Below are 19,508 nucleotides of genomic sequence, written 5' to 3'. Positions count from 1 at the left end.
TGTTGCATTTTAGTAGTATGATGTGGTTAAGAGATTTTTATATCAATCTTGTTTAAGGTTCAATAAGCTTCTTAGATACTGTTTTGTTTTTTTTTTTTTTAATCAAATTTGGGAAATTTTCAGCCATTATTTCTTCAGTTATCTTTTTTCTCCCATTCTCTGTCCCTCCACTCCTTCTGGAATTTCAATTACATGTATTTCAGACTGTCTGAAACTGACCCACAGAACATTTAAGTTCTGTTCATTTTTTTTAAAGTTTATTTATTTTGAGAGAGAGAATGTGCACGTGCACTAGTGAGTGTGTGCAGGGGTGGGGCAGAGAAAAAGGGAGAGAAAGAGAGAATCCCAAGAGAATCCTGAGCTGAGAGAGCAGAGCCCTATGTGGGGCTCAAAACTCACAAACCACACTGTGAGATCATGACCTCAGCCGAAATCAAGAGTAGGACACTTAACCAACTGAGCCACCCAGGCACTCCTACAGTCTCTGTTCACTTTTATTTCTTCTCCAGATTAGATCTTTTTTTTAAATCTTCAAGTTGATTGACTCTGCGGACTTCAATCTTCTATTAGGGTCATTCAATCAATTTTTCATTTGAGTTATACTTTCAATACTGGAATTTCCACTTGGTTCTTTTTTGTAATTTTTATTTTCTCTGTGGTATTCTCCATCTTTTCATTTATTATGATTTTATTTTCCTTTAAACCCTTAAATATGTTTATAAACATTTAAAATCTTCTGTTCAACATCTGGATTACCTCTGGTTCAGTGTGCATTGATTGCTTTTCCCCTTGACTCACATCTTCCTAATTTGCTGACATATCTAGTAAGTTTTATAGTACAATGGAAACTTTAAGTGATATGTTGTAGAGATTCTGGATTATGCTGTACTACTTTGGAAAGTATTGATTTTTATTAAATGAGCAATAAACTTTGCTAAACCAAAATTCTAAACTTTTCTCCTTTGGAGTATAGACAGCATGTAAAAAAATCTATGTATGCAGTTCTTTCAATTTTTAACTGCTACTTTTTCCTAGGTTCCTTAAAGTTTACTCAATGCATACATAGTTCACTGGTCAGATTAGGATCTGAATAGAGTTTATGCATGTATTTTGGCATTGAGTTGCCCTCTTACCAGGATGTCTTCCTTATATGCGGTCAGGCAATTAGTAAGTTAGTTTCTTCATATAAAATTTAGCAAAATTTACTTGTAATTGAGTTGTATTATCTATAGATTCGCTAATGGAAAAATCAAATACAAAGCTGCTATTAAATATTAAACTTTCTTCCTCTACCTATAAAACTAGAAAGATTATGGATTAAAATATAGGTGGAAGGTGACATTATAGTAAAAATACCATGTTCAAAAAACTGAATGCCTCCATAACAATGATCACAGGGCCTAAAATATCAAATAGTTTTAAAAGTCTTCAAAAGACAATGATTTAAAAGAGGAGGTTTTTACCAACCAAATTTAAGTTGGTATAATTAAATTTGAGCATTTCCTTTTGTCCCTTTAAGAGTCGCAAGCCTCAGTCATACTGACATATATATCCTTAAAAAAACATACATATATACATGGACTTAAATGTTGTGGGATGGGTTTTGTTTTGTTCCACTCATATCTCTACTAGGGTTGGAAACAGTTAAAATGAAAACCAAAGTGCTGAATCAAAGTCCCGGAGGCTTATGATGTTTCAATGCTTCAAAAAGGAAAAGTATATAGCTTGTATATTTTGAGTGCTCAGTGAAAATGTTACTGAACTCTAACTACAGGTTTAATTTGAAGATATATTAGGGACATACATTTAGGAGCTATAGAAACTGCTTTTTCTAGAGAAAGGGAGAAAATGCTTGGTTGGTATGAGGTAAAGTTTATCTTCCTTTAACAGCGGGTCCCCTTGAAAAGCTAAAAACTTCTCCAAGGGAAGAGACAGGAAGAGGATGCAGACTAGTTCCTTCTGATATGCTATGAAGTTGCAAAGTTTACTAAGCAGTGTGTACATAGTAGCAAAATCTCAGAAGGAACCACTTTGACATGGGGAAATGTTTCTGAAATATTCTGCCATCAGTGCATTTGTTTATTCCTTGGAGTTTCCTTTCCAAAAATATAAATAAAAACTATTGCTGACAGATTTCTTGCCTCTTTACTCATGCAATACAGCACTGTTTTGCAGTCTTTTTTTTTTTTTTTCCATTATTGTCCCCCTATGGAGCTTTTTGTAGATAATTTTTTACCCTTATCACTGCTCTCTCATGAAACTTTTATAGTACAGATATAATGTATATCTGTTAATTGTACAGTGACACTTTGGAGGGCCACAAGCCATTATAATCAAGATTTTTTTTACTCTCCCAAGAAATAATTTTTTCCCCTGTGAGAATAATATTGTTCCATTAAAAAATAGAGTACACTAAGAAAATCAGGTGATTTCCAATCATAAACTCAAGAGCAAAAGGGGAGGCAATTCACAAAAGGGAATATAAAATTCATTATCTCTGAAAGGTGAAGTAGAATATTATAGTCTTCTTATGGTGATTTGTAGACATAAGAAACTTCATGTGGAGGATAGTATTAAGAGAGGAAAAATCATTTATATGCTTGGTTTAAATTAACATTTAAAAATAATTGAGTAAATGCAACTAATTGTACAGGCCAAAAAATTCAAACCATTATTAATAAGGAAAGTTTTCAGTAAAATTCTTATCATAGTAATAAACTTGAATAAAATTGAAGCCAGCTCTCATTCTTTTTCAACCCTACATCACTGGAGAAAATATAATGGCTAGTTTTTAAAAGAAAATGTAAAGAATAAAGTATAAAAGTATGAAAGGAATTCAAAGTCCTTATAATTGAATTCATTACCTGGTACTGATATTTATCTTTTTAAAAAATGTATGTTTCTTAACAGCCATTTTACAAAGATAGCTTAAAGGAGTAAAACACTTTTCAAATTAAAATTGAAAATAGATAAATGAAAGCCTTAAAACTATAGTCTAAAACACAAAACAGAGATTTCCTAGATGGAACAATTAAAGATAAAATTCTTTACCTTATAGAAAAAAGAAAATTTAGATGTAAAAATACTCATATTTGAAAAGATCTCGAAGAGGTATTTACACACCCATGTCCACTGTAGCATGAATCACAATAGCCAGGAGGTAAAACAACCTAAATGTCCATCACCAAATGAATAAAAAAATGTATGTATAGTATGTACATACGATAGAATATTATTTAGCCTTTAAAAAAAGGAGACCCTGTTACATGTTACAACTCTGATGAACTTCAAGGGCATTGTAAGTAAAATATCCATTCACAAAGAGACAAATACTGCATGATTCCACCTATAAGAGGTATTTAAAGTAGTCAAACTTATAGAAACAGAAAGTAGAATATGGCTAGCAGAGGAGAAAAATTGAGAGGGAAATGGACAGCTGTTTAATGGGTGTAAGTTTCAGTTTTGTAAGATGAACAAGTTCTAGATATCTGTTGCTCAACACTGTGCCTACAGTTAATGGTTAAGATGGCAAATTTGTGTTCTGTGTTTTTTATCACAATTTTAAAAATTCTGATAGTTAAACCAATAACAGGTATAAGTCACATGTAGAATGTACCTCCTCTAGTTGTTTAGTATATATTCAGATATACAAGTAAAGCTAGAGCAAACAAACTCTAAACAAATCTGGACAGATAAAATATACTTGAATGTATAAAATAACGATAATTGTCCAACTATATCATCATTCTAAATTCAACTATATATGAATAACATGCGGTATACACTTATAGGTCTATAATCCTTATTAAAAAAACTCCTAGGTTATTGTGTTTTAGAATGCAGAATTCTTCAGATTTAAAAAAAATGATACAGCACATATAATGATTATAATAGAACTCCCATAGCAGGGTCTAAGGCAGCATCCTGTCATCAAGTACTTGGCTATTTCTGAAGCAAAAAGTATGAACAGTCATATTAGGTAGGATAATTAAAGACTATAAATAGCCTCATGTCAGTTCAGGTCAGGTTAGGCTTTGTGGCCAGGAGCTTTTAGACCTTAGGATTCCAGATAAATGAATACTGTAGATCTTTTATTCCATTTCAAGAATCTCAACATTTTTACATTAGTAAATATTAATTCTTTATTCCTTGTAATTTTACTAACTGCCAGTGTAATTCCAAGTAGACAAATAAAAACATAGCTAATTCAAAGTCACCACATACCAGCATAAAACATATCCACAGTTAGAATCTATTAGCTTAAAAATCAAAGGTTCCATACAAATTTTGACTTTATCCTAAACTTTTTGTCTTTTGAGTATAGTTGACATCCTATCCTAAACACTTTAAAATCTATTTTGTGTATTAGTTTTTAATCTCTATCTGCACTGCCCAAGTGGCAGCCATTGGCCAATTATCGCTTTTAAACTTTCGACTATGTCTATCTAGTCCCAAGTTGAGATGGACTGTGACTGCAAAATCTCATGGATCATTTTTATACTGAGTACATGTTTAAACAATACTCTTTTGGATACACTGGATTAAATAAAATATATTATTAAAATTCATACACCTCTTTTTAATAGGGAATTTAAAATTATATATGTGGCTGGCATTACATGTCTAGTGGAGAGTGTTGCTCTAATACCATGTTAGTCATAATGGCTGAAACTAATTATAATTAAAACATTACTTCCTCTAGGATACCTCTCTGGGGGGGGGGGGGGGCGGGTGGATATGAACCCAATGTCGGGTTGCTCCTTATGCTTCTATCATAGTACTGTTTCATTATATTTTAGTTGTTTGTCATTATTCCACCAAGTTCAAAGTTCCTTGAGGAAAGAGACCGGACTTTTTTTTTTAAATCTCTGCATACACATGTTATAGCACAGGCATAGAACAAATATTCAGTAAATGTTAAAAATGAATCAGAATGCCCCAATGAAATACTATTAAGTTGATGTGAAAAGTCACACACAATTCTGAGTCTATAAGTGACTGGAGCAATAAGCAATCATATATTATATTGTCAGCCTTTCAAAAAAATCAAATGAAATAGTATTAAAGTTTTAAAGTTTCAATTTGTCATGGAAAATATAAAAATCTATGTTTTCTCACCTGAAGTCAAATTTCTAGCTGTACTTTGTGACTTCTGCATTTCAGTAGATTTAAAATTGAGATCATCCTGCATCATCTTCAGCTCTTGATTGGTGATAGAGGATATCTGTTTCATACGATTTATATTCTGTATTTGTAGAGAAATAAAAATAGAAAAACTACACTAATTTAACTCTTCAAGAAAACTCTTGGAAAACACTGCTAAGGGACTAGATGTTGTGAATTGAAATACATCATTCATTATATATGCTTCATGTATGTTTATAAGAGTATAGTGAGATTCAAAGTCAGGTTTTCTCAATATGGAGAGACTAAAGCAAATGTAAAAGAAGTAATTCTGAATTTTATTTCACTGTAGAAGAAATTCAACTACACTATTATAAGAACTATTTGGGGGTCTTACGACACTTAGAATATTTAAAAGAAACTGTGCATTTTTCCTTCTATGCTAGCACTCATTAGTAGCTGCTCAAAAAACTTTTTTTTTTTTTTGAATAAATGAAGATACTCCTTGGTATCATATACTCTTAAAGAGTATTACAAGAAAAGAATACCTTCTATTTATAGTACAAATTACAATGTAAAAATATATCAACATTTTCCATTATAACATGTAGATTTTGAAGTTATCTGTGCAAGCATTCCTTCTCTAAGTTTAAACACATCAACAATGGAAGAAAATCATTAATAATTACTCTGAATTAGTCCCTCACTTACTGCTAAACACTGACATCATACATGTTACCCTTTCCCCTACTGTCCTTAGCTGAATTTTGCTAGAAATACACAAATTAAAGGAATAAAATAATAATCAAGGGAATTTAAAGGAAACAGATTAAATGAGCAGATGCCATTGTGAACCACTGTGTTTTCTGAACTGTATTTGGAAAGGTAATCACAGTAAAAATAATGAGAGCACTAAGACAGGCACATGGTACTTACTCTACTAGAGTGCTCCAAAAGTGTAACAATGTTGGCTTCTATCTGTGCCTTCCGTTCAAGTTCCTGATTCTTAGTTTCCTCAAAAGTCTCAATAAAAGCTACAGATTCAAAATTACAATGAGAAGTTACTGTTAATATAGTTAATACTATATAAACTCTGATTTGTAGGTCTTAACAGTACTTTTTAGAAATTCAAAGCTAGTGCAGTAATGATTTCAGGACTAGAATTTAGTGATTCATATGACTTACATATAACAGCCAGTGTGCATTCCAGCCAGTGCCCTCCTTAATGCCCATCACCCATTTAGCCCATCCCCCACCCCAAACCCCTCTAGCAACCCCCAGTCTGTTCTCTGTATTTTCAAGTCTCTTATGGTTTGCCTCCCTCTCTTTTTATCTTGTTTTTTTCTTCCCTTCCCCTATGTCACAGTCAATTTTAAGGCACGGTTTCATCTTTTATTAACTCAAGGGTAATTAAATTATTGAAAAAGAACATTTCTACATATTTTCACAGTTAAAAAAAAGTTTTTTGAATGTTTATTTTTGAGACAGAGAAAGAAACAGAGTGTGAGCAAGGGAGGGCAAAGAGGGAGAGAGGGAGACACAGAATCCAAAGTAGTTTCCAGGCTCTGAGCTGTCAGCACAGAGCCTGACTCAGGGCCTGAACCCACAAATCATGAGATCATGATCTGAGCCAATGTCAGACACTTAACCAACTGAGCCACCCAGGCACCCCTACTTATTTTCAAACTTTTAAAGCTTAACTGTTGTGATCTTAATACAAGTAAACTAAAAGTTACTCAGAAATAATAGTTGATATAAAGAAGAACAGAAAAAAATCTGTTCTTACATAGGATCTCCTTGATCTATAATTATTAATATTTACAATTAGTCACTAATTTCAATACTGAGAGTAGTTACTAATAAATATTTTATCTGAAAGTATTTTACTTATAATGTTGCATTAATCTCAACTAAATAAATTTAATAATTTATTCACATTATAAATAGTTTCTAAGAAATCCTCCTTCTCTTGTCTTATAGAATGAGTACATAATTTACTTTTTTATATTCTTAAAAATTTTTTTTTAATCTTTATTTATTTTTTGAGAGAGAGAGAGAGAGAGAGAGAGAAAGAGAGAGCAAGCCAGCGGGACAGGAACAGAGAGAGAGGGAGACACAGAATCCAAAGCAGGCTCCAGGCTCCGAGCTGTCAACACAGAGCCTGATGAGGGGCTTGAACACACAAACCGTGAGTTCATGACCTGAGCCGAAGTCGGAAGCTTAACTGACAGAACCAGCCAGGGGCCCCTACTCTTTTTTATATTCTTAAAAATGTATTCTATGGCTTTCCCCAAAATAAAAACTTACAGTAAGCTAAAAACAACTTTACTGCTATTATGAAACAATGAATTAATTTTGAGATAATTTTTGGTACTTGCTGAGATTTTAAAGAAATTTTGGGATATTGTTAAATCAGAATTAGCAATTACTACTTTATGGCATGCTTCGATGAGGCTAACAATTGACATCAGACCTATAAAACTTCAGATTCTAGTAAAATGATTATTAAAAAAGGAAACCAATAATAAATATTAGTTTTGAAAAATTTCTGAATGTACAACACAATTTTAAGTGATGATCTACTTACAAAGTTAAGATTTTTAAAAAGTAAATTAGAAGTTGCAACAGAAGGCTACCAAAACTACCATCAGTGACAGAATCAAGTAGCAAAATCTGAGGTAAGGGCTGATATATAATGAGAGAAGTATTATAAAGAGTTAAAAAAAAAGGGTGAAAGACACTAAAGATGAATGCAGTGAAGCATGTAAAAGAGAACATTCAACATTCAATCAATAAGTGGTCTCTATACAATTAATGTAAACGCTAGTTTTAGAATCTATCCCTAACCTAAAAATACTCATACACACAAATATACAAAACCTTTCTAAATTCTCTACCCATCCCTAAGCTCTGCTTGATATTTATTAATTCCTCAAGGCAAATGCTTTGAATGTCCACACTCCTGGATTTATTATTAGCTACTGTATCTTCCCAAAACGAGATCTCTGATTTGGTATAAATGAACAGATACCTGAGAATATTTTCATATCAATAAGATGACCACTTACTGTCCATATTTTCCTCTCGTTTTTTTAGTTCCTTGTACTTCTGATTCATTTCACCTATAAGAGACACAAAATATAACATCAATTTCACAAACTCCAGATGGTGTTCTAAATATAAAATATCTCTTAGGTTCTCTATATACCAATGGTCACTTTTCAGTGACCATTAGTTACTGAAAATTCATTATTTTCAATTCAGTGACATTCTTTTATATTAACATAGAATCTTTTTCAATACCTATATACTTATGTTTGACTATTTGGAAAAAACAATCTCCTGACTGGAAAGGACTTAAAAGCTTTCCAATGGTTCTCTATTTCAGTCCCAACTTGGAGCTATTCAACCTGCACATGAACACCACTGGTGATGGGAATCATAAGTTCCCACAGAAGTTCATTCCATCTTTGAATAACTCACAACAGGAAGCAAAAACAGCAAAGTCAGCTCCCTCACAGAATTTAAAATCTAAAGATTGAACATGTAATTAGAATGGACTAAGTGCTACCTCATGAAAAAGGACGCTATAAGAGCACAGAATATGGACAACTTACCTAGTTAAGGAATTCGCAGAAATTTTCTCTAAAGAAGTAATCTGCATTATATAAAGAATAAATGAATAGGAGTCACCTGGTTGAAACAGAGAAGGGGTTCAAAGTCAAAGCAATGCAAATACAGAAACTTCAAAGTGAACAAGGAAGTGACAGAGCGGTATGGCAGAGGCAGAAAATGTGAAGTGAAAAAGTGGCACAAAGAGAAGGCAAAGTGATGAGAGATCTTAAAAGACACATATAAAGAAGTTTGGACTTTCACCTAAGGACAATGGCAAAATTACTAAAGAATTTTAAGCAGGGGAATCAAATGATCAATTTGCATTTTTGAAAAATATCTCTGGTTGAGTGAATAAAAGGGAAATAAATTTTGGAGACAATATGACCAGTTTAGGAGGTTGTCACAGTAATCCAGGTAAAAGATGAAGGTTCCCTGGAGTAGGGCAGTGGCAGTTAGGATGGAAAGCAGATTTTTGTTGCAGACATTTAAGAGCCAGAGTGAATTGATTTTGTAGGACTCCCAGGTTTCCGGCCTGGGCAACTGAGGACATGGTCATATTATTAACTGAAAAGAGAAGCAAGTTTAGGAAGAAATTGCTTACAGCAGGTCTGGATGTGTTGCATTTAATATATGTGAAAGACATGTTAAAAGGGAAAAAATCTAAGACCCCAATAAATGGATGAAATTGGACACTTTAGCTGCATAAAGGGACTGTTATAGAGGTGGATCATGATTATTTTATGACAACAGGATTTTCAGCGTAACAAAAAATGAGTTTTAGAAGCACACTGCTATTTCCCTGGACTAGTGAGACAGTTGCAGCCCTGTGTTCTCAGAGTCCCAGGTAGAGAAAGCATAAGTTTGTGCTTGCATCAATCTGCAATTTCTTCATCTGAGTCAGTCAATTTTTAGCATTTTGGAAAAACCGTTATTAAGATGATATCTAGCAAAGATGGTGAGAATCATAGACCAGAGATTCCTAAGGAAGTTCCTGATAAGGAGCTGGTGGCTAGAAGAACTTTAAGAAGAGTTCAAAGAAAATGGGAGCCAAAGGTTATAGTGCATAGGTTAAAACCCAACGGTCAGCCTGTGTTCTATTTAAACTCCTATGCAGCTTTTTCAAATACTGGCTAGAGTAAAGTTAGGGAAAAGAGAAGACAGTTGGGGTAGAACCTCAAATTACATGGAGGCATGGCCTTCTACTTATATATATATATATATTTGCTTGGGTGGGAAGTGAGTTACAAGAAGGTGATGGAACAGAAACCTGGGTCAGCAGTTTTATTGTTTTCTGGTCTAAATATTTTCGCCAAACTCATTGAGGAGAGCCCTGATACAGAGAAAATCTTGTCAAGGCCCCCAAAACAGTATTGACAATAAAAAGCTAAAAGTGAACTCCACTCCTTAAGAAGAGTAAATACCCTGTGGTCCTTAATTTCCAGCCAATGAACACCGAGAACCAATGGGAAACGTTGGGTTCATTCAGACTAAGGCTTTGGATGCATTAACTTTACTGAACAGCTATCTGAGTTCATATGATCACCAATGGTCTCAAAGCATATTGATGCATGATAGGTTATTAAGGGGAAGGGGAGAGATAATTTGTTATTAATAACAAACTTTGCATATGATGTTTTAAAATTAGTCTTAAAATAAATATCACCATTCACTCACCTTATGGCAATAGTTTTTTGAGTTGGGAACAAAGAATTAGAGATGGAATACCCTCCACAGGAGGATTATATGCATGGAAATGTTACGTAACATGTGAAGTAGCAGAAAAGGTAGTTTCTGCTGAACCTGCCATAGCCCAGATTTCTAAGAAAGTCCTGATTAAGAAGTTGTGCCAGAGATTGATCAGGCATTAAAGAATTAGGAGGAAGGCTTGCATCCTATGCTTTACAAAAATGTAACTACCATCGTATCTTTCTTCTTACTTAAAAGAATCTCCTATACATGCTGTTCCTAGTTCCTCATGTTGCTATCAGACCTCAAGACATGTAATAAGACTTCTCCTTCTACCATTCTAATGAAACTTCTCTCCATAAGGTTATATGATTCTTTAGTTATCGAATCCAAGGGGGCAGTTTCCAGTTCTTATATTACACTGTAATATTTGACACTATTGATACTTTCTTCCTTCTTTCAATTTTTTTCCCCTTATTTGTTACTGTTAGGGTGGGAACTTCTGATTTCTCTCACTCTCAGATCATTCTTTCTGCATTCTCTTCATGGCTTTCGCTTTCTTATTTAAATTCTGGTTTCTGCCTTTAGTTGACTTCTAATGCTACATTACATCCAAGAAAATTGTACTCATTTTTGTGGTTTAAGAACTCCCAAATTTGACCTTTTCCCTAATTTTCAGATTGTTTTATCCAACTGCTTACTAGATATATTCATGTGGGTACTTTCAAGACAGCCTAATAGTTTATTAATAATTAAATTCATCAGTCTTCCCTCTCAGAGTCTGCACCGCTCTGTATTCCCTATTATGTTTGGAAGTCCTTCGCCACACACTTATCATCCAAGTCAGAAACCTGGGAGAGTATTTCCTCCTTCTCTTTTCAAATCCTTGTTCTTAACTGTCATCAGATTGAGCTAGAAGACATATCTGGTCAATGTCTCCAACTATACAGCTGGCCAGCTGGATTAGAAAGGACAGAGCTCCCATATAGTTTAGCAGATTACCAAGCTTTGTAAAACCTTCTCCCTTATCATTGTTGTTAGGAATAAAAGAGGTTGGGGCACTAGTAAACGCCTCTATTTTGTGATTTCTCAGTTGGAGGATTCATATCTGAGCTGTCCATGATAGGCAATGTACAGATGTGGGCAGTCCTGAGGTAGGGTAAAATACAGGAGTTATTACCAAATGTACCCTTAGTTGTACTATTAAAGGAGAGTTCAAGATCATAGATACGGGAAGCTAATCAGTATATTACCTGGAGGTGCCAAAGCAGGCAAGCAGAAGGACCTTAAGTAGTAAGATTAAAGAGACCAAAGGAGTAGGAAAACAGCACGCTGATAAGGGTTATTTTAGGGTTATCCTCAAATTCTGAATATATGATGTAATTATAGTTCTACATAATTTACTTTACTTCAAATTTACTGAATGCCTGCTATGTGCTAGATACTGTAGCAGGTGCTACAAATCAAAATGAACAAGATAGTTACAACTCTATCATAGAAAGGATTACAATCTACATTAGGTGTACATGTAGAACCAAAAGCTACAATGGAACCTAAGTGTTCTAACTGAGGTATATATGAAGTCCTGTGGTAAGTAGATAGGTGAAAGAGTTCAGGAAGTATCCTATCAGCAAGGCACTCTAACAGGTAGAAATTATGGAGATGAAGAAGACCTTTACATTCAAAACATTTATACTCCACCAATGCAAGTACCCCAAAATTATAAACTATTAATTCAGGCCTTTTTCCCCCTCACTTGGAGGAAAAAATAAATGGGTATAGACTATTACAAAAGACTTGGTATACTGTAGAAAGGACATATTGTCTTTTGATGGTGTCTGCTATAGAAAGCTAGTGGAGTAAGAGAGATACGCTCTTCTTGCACTACCAAGGGGCTGAGTAACCACCACAATTGCCTTTGTCCTCACTATCCGTTCATCTGACTCTATTACTTCTCTGCCATCAAATGTTCTCTGGACTCTAGGCTTACAGAGTCATCTTGATTTTTATTCTCCAAGAAGTAGCTCTGCCCCTAAAGAAGGTCTGAGTACCATTTCCCCTCCATTTTCTCTCTTGACCAATATACAACAAGGCATACGCTAATGATTCTTCTGGCCTAAAGTTCCCCAAATTGGCAGGCCTACTGATTTTGGAGGGGAAAGAGCAAACAAACAAATAAACAAACAAAAAAACTAACCAAGCAAAACAACAACAAAATTAACAAATAAAATTAGAGAAGTGGGCCGTGAATAAACCCCAAAGGACTTTTACATATCCAAATTCTTTCCTTTCTAGCATTTGGGGTCCTTCTGAGGCTAGCTAAGTCTCCCCAGGACCTTTGAGTAGTCAATACCTTTGAATTTTCCTTCTGTGGCATGGTTTTAGTCTCTACCATTCTGTTCATTCTACTCTTAGTGAGTTCCAGTTCTTTTTTTGCCCCTTTTAAAGTATAATGCCAAGAAATATAGGATTCGAAGCAGACTATTACTTCCCATACCCTATATATCCACCTTTTTGTTAATGCAACCTAGGATTTCAGCTGTTTGGGAGGCTACAGCACATTAATTCATACTAAACTACTCTCTAAATCTTCGCTAACATTTTCACCTATTTTAGTAAGCCAGGACAGTTTCTCTTCCCCTTTCCTACTTAAATTTTAATTAGTTTGGGGTTCCTGTTAAATTCCATCTTTTTATATTCAGTCTCTCTTTCCCACCTACTTTTCACCTATCATCGTAGCAGTAAGTAATAAACTAGCATATGAAATACTACCAAACTAGTATGTGAAGATGAGTCCATATAAGTTTAATGTTTTAAACTAACTTCTGGCTTCAGGCTTCATCCAACTTATCAGCCATACATTTCTCTGCAAAATGTTTTAAATTTTTGCAGGCAAGTTTTCTTACAGCTATGCAGTAAATAATTCTATTTTTACACACTGGAGGCACTTTAAAAATATATAATAAAAATTCTCTAAATATGTAAAAGTTGAATTATTATAAAAAGCCTCACCATATAAATAAGAGAAAAAGGACTGTAAAGACATGTGTTTTAACAGAGTAATATCAATAAAACTGGATGGTATAATGAGTAGTCCTTAGAATGTACTAAACACAAGTTCTTAATTATTTCCTCAAGAAGTGGTTATAAAACTTTAGCATGTATCAGAATCATCAGGAGGGTTTGCTGAAACACAAATTCCCTATTCCCAGTGTTTCACATTCAGTAGGTCTGAGTTCATGAAGCCAAAGAATTTTTATTTCTGACAAGTTTCAGATAGTACTCAAGTACCTGATCTGGAAATGATACCATCTTCTAATGAAAAATACAAAATGTAGCTTACCCAATCTCCAAATTGAAAAATAAGCAATGATTCATTCTTCTTCATTGAATGTATATTGAATCTCTACAGAACAGCAATGCATAAATGCCATTTGGCATCTCAGATACCAGAGGATAAACCACTTTGAAACTGAATCAGTTATTTTAAACATCCTAGGGAAAATACTTTCCTCAAAATATGTTTTGGGAAAATCTTCAGGAAAGTTACTCAAGTTTCAGTTTATAAATTAATAGCATTAATAATAACAGCCAGTAACTAACATTATGTGCACTTTTATAACTGTATGCTATTTTGAGTCAGTTACTTACACACACACACACACACACACACACACACACACACCCATTCATTTAATATGCACAGTGACTCTAAGTAGTAAGGAGGTACTGTTATCATCTCCATTTTAAAAATGAAGAAACTACTAGATCAATTAATTATTCATTAATTTTTTAAAAAAGAGGATACTAAGGTATAGAAAGGTCAGATAGTATGTCCAAGATCACCCAGTAAAACGGCACAGCTCAGATTTGAATACAGGCATTTTGGTTGCAGAACCTATGCTCTTAAATAGAACTATCCTGTCTTTATAAATTCTATATTATCTAACATAAGTAAAGAATAAAAGCTTCCAAACTAGGCCATGGCACCCTGCGTATGAAAAAGTATCCTATGCTTCAAAGAAGCATATAAATTATAGAGTAAATCACAATGAGTTTATTTAGAGTTTAGGACAGTAATCCAATGATTCTACAGCACTTTATGTATACTTCTATCATGATACATATTTATTATATTGCAGCTGTTCAATATTTAGATGTCTATGATATGCTGTATCAATAATCACATATTTAGTTTTACAATCTAATCCATCTTTGGAAAGGTACTGAACTCTAAAAATGAGGAAATAATTTGTAATGAGTAATAATGCCCAAGAATCCTTCTTGCAGAGATATGTGACTGTACTTTTTTTTATGTGACTGTACTTTTTCAACAGTATTTGTCAAGCCTAGTCTGTGTAAGTAGACATCCAGAAAATTAGCCCCACCTTGTGGATCACAGTAGTCCTACAAATTCAGGCCTTTAAGAACAGTGAACCATCAAAGTGTATATTCTCTTGACTGACAAAAAATAAGAAATTTATAAATAACACTGGTGAGGAAGCACTTTCACATACTGCTGTTGGCTGTATAAAACAGCACAATCTTTTCAGGAAGAAATAAACAAAAATAATAGAAATTGTAAAAGTAACATTCTATTTATAATGTCACTTCTAGAAATTTATCATATGGAAATACGCAAGCTAATGAACATATATATAACAAGGTTATTTACTGCAGCATTGTTCTTGGCGGTGAAAAATTAGAAATCATCTAAATGTCAATGTGGATCCAGTGAATACTTTAACCATAGTAACAAAGAGGATGATAGCAGGTAACAATTGTTGAGAGTAATAAATATGTGCCAGGTACCATTCTTGGTCTGGCTTTAAAACTCTGACATTGTGGGGAGCCTGGGTGGCTCAGTCGGTTAAGTGGCCAACTTCTGCTCAGGTCATGATCTCATGGTTTGTGAGTTGGAGCCCCGCGTCGGGCTCTGTGCTGACAGCTCAGAGCCTGGAGCCTATTTCGGATTCTGTGTCTCCCTCTCTCTGACCCTCCCCTGTTCATGCTCTGTCTCTCCCTGTCTCAAAAACAAATAAAAAAACGTTAAAAAAAATTTAAGAAAAAAAAAAAAAACTCTCACATTGACCACTATACTATACTTCTTAGAATGAAGTAGATATCCTCAAATGGAAGAAGGTATATTATATATAGTTAAATGAAAGACTCAACCTCAGAGAACCTGTATTACTCCATCTTAAAATACATACGCTTATATATGTACAGAAAAAGTCTAAAAGGCTATAGACACCAAACTGTAAATAATGATCACCTCTGAAGACTGGGATGACTCTAAGGAGAAAGGAGATGATTTTTTACTTGATACACTTTTATACTGCTTGAATTTTTCACCTTAAGTATATATCAGATTTTTATAAAAAAATAAAGCACACAATTTTAAAAAATGAATTAACTAGAGTCTTTAAAATGACTTTAGGGGTGCCTGGGTGGCTCAGTTGGTTAAGCGGCCGACTTCAGCTCAGGTTATGATCTTGTGGTCCGTGAGTTTGAACCCTGCGTCGGGCTCTGTGCTGATAGCTCAGAGCCTGGAGCCTGCTTTGGATTCTGTCTCCCTCTCTCTCTACTCCTCTCCTGTTTATGCTCTATCTTTCTCTGTCTCTCAAAGATAAATAAATGTTAAAAAAATAAAAAATAAAATAAAATAAAGTAACTTTAAAGAAAATTTTTTTGAAAATTAGGAAGGGATAACCTCCTATAATTGCAGTTAATGAAAGCATGAGAATGGTCATTTGAGGCAACACACACACACACACACACACACACCCCGTAAAATGAAGTACATTCAGGTGATTAAAACTCTAGAAAATTCTGAGTAAGCCATGTTTATAACTGGTAATTTCTTGATAAAGATGGCAGGTTGAATAGGCACAGTAACTCTAATCCTCTCCCAAACTCAACAAAAACTACAGAAAAAAAAAATTTAAAGGTAAAACTCCCAGCAATGAGATTTTTAGTGGAGCCTTTGTCTAATTATGGAATCAGGGTAATGCTGGCCTCATAGAATGAATCTGGAAATTTCCCTTTCATTTCTAATTTTTGGAATAGTTTGAGAACAGGTGTTCAGTTTTCTTTAAATGTTTGGTAGACTTGCTCTGGTAAGCCATCTGGCCCTGGACTTTTGTTTTTTGGGAGGCTTTTGATTAATGATTCAATTATTTTGCTGGTTACTAGTCTATTTAAGTTTTGGTAGTCTATACGTGTCTAGGAATTTATCTACTTCTTCCAAATTGTCCAATTTGTTGGCATATAATTTTTCATAATATTCTCTTATAATTGTTTGAATTTCTTTGGTGTTGGTTGTTATTTCTCCTCATTTATGATGTTACCTATTTGGGTCCTGCCTCTTTTCTTTTTGGTAAGTCTAGTGAGGGGTTTATCAATTTTATGAATTTTTTCAAAGAACTAGCTCCTGGTTTCATTGATCTGTTCTACTGATTTTTTTGGTTTCTATATCATTTATTTCTGCTCTAATCTTTATTACTTCCCTTCTTCTGCTGGCTTAAGGCAGAAACAATACTTTAAAAAGCACAATTAACCAAATGTTTAACGGCTGGCATTTAGCTGAGAAAGGAGAAATCCATACGGGTTCTGCCTTTTCTGAAAAGTAGCATGGCATCTGCCAATCATGCTCTGCTTGAATAATGATGTAGTTTGGGGGAGCCTGGATGGCTCAGTCAGTTAAGCGTCCGACTTTGGCTCAGGTCATGATCTCGTGGTTTGTGAGTTTGGGACCCACGTTGGGCTCTGTGCTGACAGCTCAGAGCTGAAGCCTGCTTTAGAATCTGTGTCTCCCTCTCTCTCCGCCCCTCCCATGCTCATGCTCTGTCTCTCTCTATCAATAACAAATAAATGTTTAAAAAAAAACTGTAAAAAAAAATGTAGTTTGTACCCAAATTCTGACCATGTTAGCAACTTTCAATAGAACTATTTCTCATTGTTTCTAGTTAGTATAAATAATAAATAGTTCCTTACAGTACAGTATATATATTTTAGTATATGTGCTGCCGAAGCGAGCACATACAGTATATATATTTTAATCTAAATATTTTTAGAACCTATGTAACAAAATTACCTGCTCCATCAATAAGGTAAAACCACTGTATGGGTGAGGTCTAATAAATATTTAACATGATAAAACTCAATCCCTCAGAAGTTTAAAAAGAGTAATGATATCTTACTATATTGAAATATTCTTTATGAGATTTATTTTTTTTTAAATCACTTACAAAGATGAAGTAAAGATGTGAGAGCAAAGAAGCCTTTCTAGAAGTGGTCAAAAGTCCAGGGGCACCTGGGTGGCTCAGTCAGTTAAGCATCCAACTTTGGCTCAGGTCATGATCTCACGGTTTATAAATTCGAGCCCTGCATTGGGCTCTCCATTGGGCTCTGTGCTGACAGCTCAGAGCCTGGAGCCTGCTTCAGATTCTGTGTCTCCCCATTTCTCTGCCCCTCCCATGCTCATGCTCTGTCTCTCAATAATAAATAAACGTTAAAAAAAAAAAAAAAAAAAAGAATTGGTCAAAAGTCCAAGTGTACTATGAGGATAATTCAGCATCTGAATAATGAAGGTTTTCATAGGATAGTCAAATAACTGTTAATTTATTTTACTAAGTTAACTTTGAAACATAACTACTCAAAGTAACTTTTGACAAGGTATAACTATAAGGACTTGTCAAAATAAATAAATATAATGCACTTATGGAAGATACTGGATTACAGGGCCACTGTTAATACCGAGCAGAGAACACAACTACACCTAACACAGTATCCAAGGATGCCTGTGAATTTAAAATGAATTATGCAAAACTGAAAGGATGAAGCAACTACTAACACAGTGAGATATATATTATTAACATTATTTATGGTTTATATGCTCTTTTAACCAGAACCACTACAAGGCAAAATGGTGGCCTTAGTTGGATTATACAAAGGCACCCTAAGGTAGCAACTGTGAAATTAGTAAAATGGCCAGAGAAACAAAGCCTGGGGCAGGAAAAAGCATGAATTGGAAAGCCAAAATAACTTGATTATCCTCTACACCTTAAGAAGTGGATTATCTACAGTCTTCAGTCAAGGGACTGTGAGAATACAGATATAGGTAAGAACCCATCACTTTACTGGTAATAAATAATGAATCCAAGGTAGGAATCTTCCAGAAAGTAATAAAACCTTTGCTAATCAATCAAACTGTCTCTGGAAAAGAGTGCATATGTACATCCTAAGAACTAGAGGGCCCAAAGTGACAGAGCTCAATTTTCACCTTTAGTTCATTCTCAAAACTTTCCCTGCTAAAATACATCACTGTTTCATTCATTCCACAAACATTTATTGTCTATTTTCCCAGACACCATGTTGATGAAAGAGGTTACCAGAGTGAATAAGACACAGTCTGCATCCTTTGAGGATGTACAGCCTAACATCCAAGGACATATTGGTAATATAGTATGGTCAATACAGTGATATATTTATGCACAGTATGCTCTGATACAGGGATGTGTGTGTGTCTTAGTCCAGCCCTGATATAGGTCAGGGAGGGAGGTTAGGGTTATTATGCTAGATGAAAGGATACCTGAGGTAGATTTTAAAGATGAGAAGTTAGTAAGTAAATAACAGGGAAAAGAACATTCAAGACAAGGGAATAAATAGTAGGAGCAAAGGACTGAGTCTGATTTATGGTAAAGGGGGTGAGGTGCAGGGTACTGTAAAGAGATTATTATTAGAATGTAAGGACATAAATGATGAGGAGGAGAGGAGACTGACAACAAACAAATCAGATTGCAGAGGGACTATAATGCCATGCAAAGATTCTTAAACTTTTTCTCCCATAGGTCATGGGGAACCACTGTTAAGCAGGAGAATGACAGAGAATCAATTTTACTTCAGGTCACTTTAGCAACATTGTGGTAGATCAACCAAGAAAGAGCAAGACTGGAGATGGGGCAACCAGTTAGAAGGCTACTGCAAAAGGTCAGACGAGAAATAATGAAGCCCTGAGCTAACACATAACCTTCTAATAAAACCCCCCTGTGCTATTTCACCCACAATTTATGTTCACAGTA

General features: G+C 34.5%; 1 protein-coding gene across 3 annotated transcripts in view; it reads right to left on the bottom strand.

The window, feature by feature from the left end:
* The window catches only part of IFT74 (intraflagellar transport 74), an 88,614-nt gene that overhangs the window by 14,621 nt on the left and 54,485 nt on the right, over positions 1–19,508 (bottom strand). For all 3 annotated transcript variants that reach the window (XM_015544923.2, XM_042964707.1, XM_042964706.1), the window contains exons 14-16: positions 8,193–8,246; positions 6,061–6,158; positions 5,119–5,245 (exon numbers count right to left, since the gene is read on the bottom strand). In XM_015544923.2, coding sequence (XP_015400409.1) covers positions 5,119–5,245; positions 6,061–6,158; positions 8,193–8,246 — 279 coding nt within the window. The remainder of the gene's footprint in view (positions 1–5,118; positions 5,246–6,060; positions 6,159–8,192; positions 8,247–19,508) is intronic.

This window comes from Panthera tigris, chromosome D4, assembly GCF_018350195.1.
Source record: "Panthera tigris isolate Pti1 chromosome D4, P.tigris_Pti1_mat1.1, whole genome shotgun sequence".
NCBI classification, from domain to species: Eukaryota; Metazoa; Chordata; class Mammalia; order Carnivora; family Felidae; genus Panthera; species Panthera tigris.
This window is presented reverse-complemented; position numbering and strand designations above follow the sequence as displayed.